The following is a 10,494-nucleotide window of genomic DNA, read 5'->3' as shown; positions in this document are numbered from 1 at the left end:
GACCTAAAACGGTTGTTCCTGAGCCAGAAACCAGGTACTAAAGAGTTATTTTGCATAGGTATATGCCTTGCTTTCTGATCTTATAATTTCTGAATCCTGAAACAGGATTGAATCTGTGATATTTTTATTCTGTGTTTGTAGAGGAACATGGCAGAAAACAGTTTGGTTTTTTTTATCTACAACTGCTCTTCAAAGTCAATAGATCTTTCTCCTTTTTAAATTATTTTAAAAGAGGGCCTTTTTCAATATCCAGCAAATTTAAATTATTCTCAGCAGGTATTTTTCTCTGCCATGTATATCAAGTGTTGAGATAAAAAAATAAAAAAGGTTTAAGAAATCTCAGGCACTTTTATTGACAAATGGCTTTTCTTTGCAGATCAGAACTTTAGCTCTTGTTAATTTATTACTAACGCATGTTGGACGGTACAGCAGTCACAAAATATTTATTTTAAACATAGCAGATTTGTATTTTAAATTAAAGTTGTACAGAAATTGAACATTGTGCAGGTAAAAAACCATGCATAGGCTTCTAAGCACAAAATGCAAAAGTGTTAGGGAATAACACTGATAAGAATTCAGTTCAAGTGATCGTTAAAACCATAAACCATCAAATGAAGTTTGCAGAGACAAAGAACTATGCTGATAACTGAAGTTATCATTTCTGACTAATAGCTGAAAGCTGATCTATGTGCAGGCCTGACCATGCTCAGGTGCTCTGGGGCAGCCAGGTGTCACCATCAGAGAAAGTGGCATCCTGCTGTGGGCTGCCAAGGGCAGGGCAGGAGAGGGGCAGGACTAGACCTCTGGACATCTAAGGGGTCACTAGAAGCCTTCCAGTCCTGCCAGCAGCTGCACATAACATGCAAGAGTGTTTTTGTCGCTGTTATTCACATGCGAGGTGGTTCTGTATCTACACCTAATCAAAGAGTTGTAAGATGCAGGATCTTTTTTGCTACACTCTTCTGAGCTGCTGTGCTGCACTGCTCTTCAGTGAGCTCTTCAGTGAGCCCTTGAGCTATAGCCTGGTTGGTTTTAAACAAGCTAGACCCTGGCAGGAAACAAACACAGTCATTTCATTTTGAAAGTACAAAAGGGATTTATGCTTCAAGATTGATCTGATTGCCTCATTGTAAAATACAAAAGGCAAGAAGAATTTTCCATGGTTTGAGGTTTCTGGTAATCTAAACGCACATCTTCCAAATAAAGTGAAAATACACTAAATACAGCATAGCCATTGAAAAGGAGAAGACCTGGCACATACCTCAGTGAAGTACATAACAAAAACTCCTTTTAATTCATCAGGAATGAGATCACAAATAAATAGTAAGTCACAAATATTACTTATGTACTATTACAGTAAACTAATTAGACTCATCTGATTCAAAGAAAAAAAAACTTTCATATGGAAATTATGAACAGAGCAATTTACAAATAGGTAACATCATTATATATTAATCAACTCTTAAAATAATTGTAGGTGCATTTCCACCATTTGTCCTAAAAAAAATCTGGTCAAAGCAATGAATATAGTAGCAACATATGAAGAGTGTGTTTCTGCTGGTGCTCAGTATAGTGATCTGTACCTGCAGTCCAAGCTAAATCCACTCCTTGGGTACCCAGATCTCCACACTCTGAAATTCTTTTTCCTCCATTTCAGTGCTTTCAGGTGGGGAGTATAATATCAAAATTAATCCCTGCACTGCAGGGTTGTTAATTTGTACTTAAAACATTCCTAAAAGCTTTAAAAATAAGTTAGTAATAATAACAAATAATCTCAAACGTTGCATCTGACCCATCCTTAAACTACTGGAAAACAAGTCAAAAATTCTGCTGAGACCCTATTTTCCCAGTACTACCAACTTGATTGTTCATAACTGGCTTACTTGCAGGATACAGTCTCCAAAAACATCATGCTTAATCATTTACTTTTGTCACTAATTTAGTACATCATGACACAAATAAGATGCTGATTGCTGAAAGTCAGTTTATATATAAATCTGCATTTCATTGCAACAAATTTTAAAAACATGAGGTCCAAGAGATGAGCAACTTTACAAATCACTCCCTTGTCTCTTTGTGTATTATCCACTGCATACACCAATTTTAGTCACAGTAGTTTTTGAAAACACATCCTTCATTAAACAATTCTACTCTTTTTTCTTCTTTACTAAGATACTTAACCATAATTTGTGCCCTGAAAAAAGAGTTTAGGGAAATTCTGTGACAGAATGACATGAGGGTTCAGACATGTCAGGCCTTTGTTGTCATACTGATTCTATGAATAATTCAGAAAATAACGTAAATGAACTGCTGAAAATCAACCGACACAAACAGCTTCAGCTTTACTGAAAACTGTATCACTTGTGATGGTGGACAAGAGTTCCAATAACTGGTGCAAAATGGTTATTTTCTTCCATGAAGATATGCAACTTGAAGAGAGAATACTGGTGTCAAAGCCTGATTTAATGGAGAAGTGCATTCATGGACCCCTGTAGACCTCATCATCATATTCAAGGCTAAGGTTATAACAGCTAATTCTGTACTGAGAAAATTAATAATAGTCAGGGGCAGCTCAGAAGCAGTTAACAGATTTCCTTTGGCTAAACAACAGTTGCCACATGATTGTATGGCTTTTCAGAGCAGACCTGTAAAAATATCACATCCAGTGGGAGTGGTGAACATAAGGCCACAAAGAGAACTGTCTCCCCTTTGGTGTGGTTCATGAAAAAGTAAAAAAAACCCCAGTTTTTCAAACAGAAAAGAATCTATTCCAAATAAAAGGGAGAATAATTAGTTTATTATCCTGAAATTAATTTGTTTAAAGATAAAATATTTTACCACAAGGACAGTAAAGCACTGGAGAGCATCAGTCAGGGAAATTGTACATATTGGGTTTCATGCTGGAGAGTTTCAAGATGTCTAGACAAATCCCTGAGCAACCTGATCTGAGCAGAGTAATAACCTTGTTTTGAGCAAGACTGGATGCTTCTGAGATCCCTTCCACTTGAAATGCTGTTATTCACTCTTTCCACTGCTTTTGAATAATTGGGAAATTACTGACAAAATTAGAAGGCGATAACTTAAAGTAAGTAAGAGCGCTCTTTGCCTGCAGATCCAAAGGCCTGAACAAGCCACAAGCTCCTGCACTGCACATGCGTCTGGGAAAATACCATATAATATAATCCAGGATTTGTATCTTGGATTAGTTACTTGTATCAGCATTTCCCTCTGGTACCTTACTTCATTGGCCAAGTGTTGTATATCTGTAATAATAATCATTACTGCAGGGGATCAATAAACACTATTTGTATAGTGGCAGCTCCTGACTGCCCAGTGACGGTCATAGTCCTATTTTGCCACTCTATAAAAAATTGTGATAGCAGCCTCAATCAACTGCTAAAAGTGTGGTGTCATGCACCAGTACTTACTTCAATACTTAAACAGAACTTAAAGTGCTTCTTTAATAATTCACTGCAGCTGAACCTGCAACTCATAGCTACAGGAAACTAACTACATATACAACAATGTTATACACTGCATTCTGGCATTACAGAGGTCATGACTGACATCTCTAAATACACACTACCAAAAATAAACGTAAACCATTAATCAAAAAGCAAAAGCATTTGTTGTTGTTGTTGTTGTTAAGAAAAATGGGCACTATCTTTAAAAGACAGATTGATGTTTACTACTGTCATACAGGCATCCTAAGGCATGATCCAACCTAAATACATCCAGATTTCATTCAGACTACTAATTACATGTTTTGTGCAAATTTTCATGGATCTTCACAACAGGTAAGGCTATAGTCTTTACGGTGAAAAACGTGTAACAACCAAATAGAACATCATTTGAAGATATCTTTGAACTCCAGCTTACATTCTGACCACATTGCACTGTTTTGTGTTTAGAACATTACAATATTAACACAGTCTAGTAACCTTAAACCGCCACCTATCCTGTAGATATTATGAGCCTCCTGGTGAAGATGTACTTGACTGACTGTTAAATCTTCATCTCTGACTTATGGTTTCATTCTTGAAGGGGATATATTTACTTTTGGCAGAGAGATATGATGATAATTTAGTCTCCATTTGTACAGATCAGCTCAGATCTATCAACATATGTCTATCCAGAAAAATATATATATATATTTTATTTTTTTTTTTCAAGAGCAACAACATATTTTAGTGAGGTCCTGGGAGGATGTAGGCTAAACATATGCTGAAGTATGCATTCTCCTTCCAGGTTACAAGGTGCTTAATAGATAAAGTGCTGTGTAAGTGGCCATGCTGCTCTTCTCCATTTTTTACTGGTCTGTAAACTATGGGTTCAAGACAGTCCCCTCCCTGATCTTTTGTTTTTGATCAACACGGTTCCAAACAGAGCTTGAATACAGAAAACCGACATGCTCTCTGACAACCCCCAAATAAGTAATAACAAGGTTTTGTATTTGAAATAATAAAATCTAAATTTTGTTATTTTGCTACCCTGAGAATGGGGGGGAATTGCCAGTGATAATGGCTATGCACATTTATTTTTACCTTCATAACATGAAGATATAAAAATTCAGACTAGCTGAACTAGATTAGAAACCTGATCTAACTATGATCTTTAGAAAGTCTAGCACTCTTCCTGATTAGACTCTCAGACTGGATCATCAGTCTCTGGGACTGTGAAATACAGCATTTATAGTAATGTAGATCCTTATCATTGTGGTGACTGAAAGCATTTTAAGTGACTCACCACATGTGAGAAAAAAAAGAAACCGTTTTTTGTTGGTTTTTTTTTTTACAGCCCAGTGCCATTTGTAGTTGGAATGTTGGGTACCCAGCTTGGGTAAGTATAGAGATCAAATATAGGCACTATCCATGTCATAATTGCAAGCATAACTACAGCAACTCCGATGATGTTAATGCCCAAGCCAGCTTTCACCTAAAGAAGAGGAAAAAGAAAGCAGAAATGTGCATCAAGTCACTGAAGAAAAATTTTTGAATGCCAAAAATCCCCTTTAGGACTTTTGCTTAAAACTCACCATGTCCATAATAGTTAAATGACCATATGAAAACACAATGGCATTGGCTGGGTTTGCTACAGGAAGCAGGAATGCAAAGGAAGTACACAAGGTAGCAGGTATCAAAATGAAAAGTGGGTTCACATGAATGGCTTCAGCCTACCAAAAAAATGAAAGAGAGTACAGCTGTCAAAGGATGTATTTGCCAAATTAAATACAGAAATACAAACTTTCTATATTAACACAAATGAAATGTGAATGGAACTGCCAGTTTAAACAATGAGAAATCACCTTTTTGGGAAAATATTTTTTTTAAGAACAGTACACAGGAATAAAAAGCAAAAGCACTGTAAGAAAGATGATAAAGCTGAATTTGTATACAATACATAATTGACGATCCAGATAAAGGGATCACATGTACCCTCAGTAAGGTTGTGAATGACACTCTGTTGGGTGGGAGTGTTCATCTGCTGGAGGGTAGGAAGGCTCTGCAGAGGGATCTGTACAGGCTGGATGGATAAAGTTCAACAGGACCAAATGCTAGGTCTTGCCCTAGGGTCACAACAACAGCAGGCAGTGCCACAGGCTGGGGGCAGACAGGCGGCAAAGATGCCTGGTGGAAGAGGACCTGGCTGCGTTGGCTGACAGCAGCTGAACTTGAGCCAGGGTGTGCCCAGGTGGCCAAGAAGGACAGTGCCATCCTGGCCTGTATCAGCAATGGTGTGGCCAGCAGGGCCAGGGCAGGGATTGTCCCCTGTACTGGGCACTGTTGTGGCCACACCTTGAGTGCTTTGTCCAGCTCTGGGCCCTTCGCTACAAGAAGGACATTGAGGTGCTGGAGGGTGTCCAGAGAAGGGCAATGGAACTGGGGAAGGGTCAGGAGCACAAGTCCTTATGAAGAGCAGCTGAAGGAGCTGGGGGTGGTCAGCCTGGGGAAAGGCATCTCAGGGGAGACCTTATCACTCTCTACAACTCCCTGAAAAGAAGGTGGTGGGAGTTGGTCTCTTCTCCCAGGCTAACAATAGGACAGGAGGAAATGGCTTCAAGCTGCACCAAGGGAGGTTCAGGTTGGACATCAGGAAGAATTTCTTTAGTGAAAGGGTTAAACATTGGAATGGACTCCACATGGAAGTGGTGGAGTCATCATCTCTGGAAGCTTCCAAAAAACAATTGGTCAGAGCAGTTAGTGTCATGGTTATTTGGCAAAGTGGTTATAAGTCAAAGGTTGGACACGATGCTCTCAAAAATCTTTTCCAACCTAAATGATTCTGTAATTCTGTGAAAAGAGGAGTACCATTTATTTGAAAGAAAGAGAAAAGGGATTAGTATGTGTCAAGGCTGGCCAAGAGGAAAAGCTACAAACTGGAAGACAATCAGGAAGTTTTGAAGAAGAAAGAATTGGATGTTTTGATAAAGATAGTGAGAAGAAAGAACAGAATTGATCTAGAGACAGAAGAAAAGTGAATTACATACAAAGTACAGCTATTAGCCCTCTCTTCTCTTTGTGAAAACATGCAGTGTTAACCATTTTTGCTGAAGATGCAGTCCTGAAGAAGCCCTAAGAGAACTGTCCTTTTAAGAGCTTCAAATATTCACAAATAGTAACGACAGCATCAATTTTCACATGTTGAACTGAACTGGAGTTTTCTGAGGTAATTTTCTTCACAGTAGCTTGTATTCTTTGGAGTTGTGCTGAACACAGTGTTGACAATATAGGGATGTTTTCCTTCTGGCTGAGCAGTACTTACACAGAGCAAAGTGTGAGCAGAACTTTTCTCACTGCCACCTTGATGAGGAGGCTGGGGTGGAATTGGTAGGAAACACAGTCAGGACAGCTGAGCCCAACTGACCAAGGGATATTCAGCAGCATATGGCATCATGCTCAGTACATGTAGCAGGGTGAGTTTGGAGTGGTGGCGTTTTTCCTCAAGTAACTGTCATGTTTGATAGGGCCCTGCTCTCCTGGAGATGGCTGAACAGCAGCCTGCCCAGGGAAGCAGTGAATTAATTACTTGTTTTGCTTTGCTTACATGTGGGGCTTTTGCTTTCCCTGTTAAGTTGTCTTCATCTGAACCTATGGGTTTTCTAGCTTTTCCCTTTCTAATTCTGTCCAGGACTCCACCGGTGTGGGAGTGAGCAAGCAGCTGGCTGTGGCTTGATTGCCATCTGGGTTTAAATCATGAAATGAACTTTCATCTAATTTTACTAATTTTTCAGCATCTCTTGTTAGAAACACCTAAAGCAACCAAATATCCAGTGCATAATATAGGACAGCAAAAAACATGCGTGAGGTATTCTATTGAGACTTTATGAAACTCTTCATTGAGCAGCTGCATTATTACATGGGTGATAAAGGAGATTTGGATTAAAAATAAGCTTGTTATACTCACCAAAGGAGAAAGTATGGGCAAAAAGATCGTAATAGTAGCTGGGTTGCTGGCTACTTCTGTAACTGAAGTGACAATAAGGCAGGATATCAGGATAACCAGCCACAAGGGTAATGATCCTAGAGGGGTCAATTTACTTGCTACCCACTCAGAAAGTTTTGAAACCTGTGTAAGGAATGTGAGAACATGATTATGTTTAGCAAGTCACTGAATGGAAAATGTAAAAAATGGTATATAAAAATGGTTTATAACAGGACTTTACTCATCTTCTAATTGTGATATATTTAGGTAAAAGAGAAAAATCTGAAATATTTTCCATATTTCTGCCACATGTTTTTAAGACCATTTTTCTAATTCGATGGTACCCTATAGGAGCCCATGCAAACTATATTCCATTTATTTATATTTGCATCACTGAGGTGGTTAGAGGAACCTTAATCACAAAATGGTAATATGTGTATATCAGATGTGTATTCATATCCAGAGTCTGGATTCAAAGCTGCTTGATTTACTGGAGTAGCCATGAGGCTTCACATGGGAATTATCTCAGTGGCATTAAAGCTTTGGAAACAATGTCTTCACAACTCCTGCCCCCATCAGATTTATAGTAAGAAACAATAGTCATCATTGTGCATAGTCTTGGAAGACATAGGAAACTTATTTTTCTCTAAACCTGCTTTCTGAACATCTTGAACATTTGTCACATTTATCCTGTTCAATACTGCAATAGAATAACTTGCTAAAATAAGAGAATAACTGTGAATTCACTGCATGTCTGAGTTGCTCCTGATTCACGTTATTTGTTCAGTATCTTCTATAAATTGTATTACCTCGCAGCCGTCTGCCAGTGCAAACCCGCCACCAACAAGAATAGCTATTTCCCAGGGCATGCATGACTGAAATTCCTTCCAAGTAATCAGGGGAGTGTAATCAAAAACAGCTAGAAAAAATAAAATAAAAAAAAATATAGCCCCCCAACCAACATTTAAAAGCATATTGACAAGCTCTTGAAATAATCTTCCTGAGGAAGTACTTGGAAATGATTCAAACACAAAAACTTCATCGTTGTAACATGAACAAAGTCTGACAGAAACAACCCGTGCTTCCAGGGACAGATCTTTAACTGGGGAAAACTGTCACACCTTGTAGATGTTAGAGCTGTGATGGTTTCCACCAGTGGAGCACTGGTCCCTTTCCCCTCCTTCCCTATGTGGAAGACAGCTGTGGGATATCAATGAGTTGAATCAGTAAAACTGTTATTCAGACAGATTGCTGAGAAAATGTTGTTTCACTTAGACTCCTTTAGGTTCTGACCTTGCATTCTCTGTGAACCCCTAGATCCCATTGCTTTCAGCAGCACACCTGAACACATAAAGAGGACAAGCCAGCAATGTACTTAAAACAAAAATTCTGGAGGGAAAATTACATAATGAATTAATGTACAGTTTTGACTTTTATAGGGTACCCTAATCAAGCAGTAACATTTTCAAAACATAAGGCTGTCCCTGCCCCATGCAGTCCCATTCCAAAGCCCATTGCAATCAGTGGGAAGATGGTTTCCATTTGTGTCCATGGGCTGCAGGTAGCAGCTTCCTGCACAGCACTAGCTCCTGCTGCTCACATTGTATAATTGTTGGCACTGACTTCCAGGCCAGGGATGCTTTATACCCCAGTGCTTTATATCCTCTATTAAGACTTCAGCATTAGTATTTAACAACGTTCCTCTAAACAGTGCAGCAAGTTACATTTACAGTAGCATCTTAGATACCTTATTGTAGTAAAATTGACATCAAAATATACTCAACTGTTTTCTCCATTCGATGTCCTAGGCAAAGTTTTTGCTGGAATAATAAAGAACAGGAGGCCTATTACTAAGGCAGCTGTTGAATCCGTAATATAGCTTTTATACCTGAGGAGAAGTTAACAAGAAAAAAACCACATAAATATATATAGTCAGTAGAAGGAGGAAAGTAGATAGAAGGAGGAAGAGGATAGCAGAACAGAAAAGTGCACAGTCTGCTGTGGTCTGACCATAACCCTTTTTCCTCATCCCTTGCAACACTGGCTGTGGTGGAAAGAGGTAGAGGAGTAAAGGAGTGAAGGAGTTAGGTTGAGCCTGGAAAAAAGAGGATGGAGGGAAAGTGTTTAAATTTTTGTCTTTTTTCTCTCACCATCCGATTCTATTTTTAATTTGTGGTTAAATTAATTTTTCCCATATCAAGTCTGCCCATAATGGTAACTGATAAGCAATCAGTTACCCCTGTCTTTATCCTGACCCACAAGCTTTTTGACCTTATTTTCTCCCCTGTCCTGTTGAGGAGAGGCAGTGAGAAAGTCGCTGGGAGGGAACCCGGCAGACAGTCAAGGTCAGCTCCTTATATCTATAGAAAATTTGCTGCAGGCCTTTTAAATTCATAAACAAACATCTTGGGTAAGCATGTGTTATTTTGCCACACAGAATTAGGGTGAGGGAGAGTGATATTCAGGAGTAGCTGATGCTTAAATAACATTTTAATGATAAATTTGATAATTTTATATTTAATAATTTTAATATGTTCTGCAATGGATTCAGTTTAAGAGGCCTTAAAGAGCACAGTGCATACCCACAAAGGGCAATGCTTTCATAGCTGAGCTTTATTATCATCCTCCTATGGCTGTTATTACTGGGGTCACAGTCACAAGGGTCATGTTTGTTTTTGGTCATTTCTAAGAACTGCTTGCACTGCTGGTTCTTAAACTGCTTCAATATCCTTCTAACTTGTAAAGAGTAGTCCCAAGATCAGGCAAGGTGCAAAGCTGAGCTGTAAGGCCATAACACGTCCAAGCCTGTTACACAATGTTAGCTGGTGACATATCCCAGTCTGTCTCATTTCAATCAAGGTAGTGATTAAAATGAATAGAAATTTTACTGAAGAAAGCTAAGCAAACATTTTCTTAACCTTGTTATTTTTTTTCTATTTTCTGCAAGTCCTTCTGTAAGATTTTCTGAACCAATACACCAATATATTTGTTCTTTCAGCCTCAGACCATATGCTTTCTAAATATTCAGCTACAGTAAGTCCAATAATAACTTCCCATCAGATCTTCCCAGCA

The 10,494-nt window shown here is 38.6% G+C and overlaps 1 protein-coding gene across 2 annotated transcripts in view; it reads right to left on the bottom strand.

Moving 5' to 3' along the window:
- Window positions 1-1,964: 1,964 nt before the first annotated feature.
- The window catches only part of SLC13A1 (solute carrier family 13 member 1), a 48,065-nt gene continuing 39,535 nt past the window's right edge, over window positions 1,965-10,494 (bottom strand). For both annotated transcript variants that reach the window (XM_086886986.1, XM_086886987.1), the window contains exons 12-16: window positions 9,207-9,310; window positions 8,232-8,341; window positions 7,405-7,566; window positions 5,036-5,173; window positions 1,965-4,935 (exon numbers count right to left, since the gene is read on the bottom strand). In XM_086886986.1, coding sequence (XP_086743112.1) covers window positions 4,792-4,935; window positions 5,036-5,173; window positions 7,405-7,566; window positions 8,232-8,341; window positions 9,207-9,310 — 658 coding nt within the window. In that variant the 3' untranslated portion in view covers window positions 1,965-4,791. The remainder of the gene's footprint in view (window positions 4,936-5,035; window positions 5,174-7,404; window positions 7,567-8,231; window positions 8,342-9,206; window positions 9,311-10,494) is intronic.

This window comes from Cyanistes caeruleus, chromosome 4, assembly GCF_971803275.1.
Source record: "Cyanistes caeruleus chromosome 4, bCyaCae1.hap1.1, whole genome shotgun sequence".
NCBI lineage: Eukaryota > Metazoa > Chordata > Aves > Passeriformes > Paridae > Cyanistes > Cyanistes caeruleus.
This window is presented reverse-complemented; position numbering and strand designations above follow the sequence as displayed.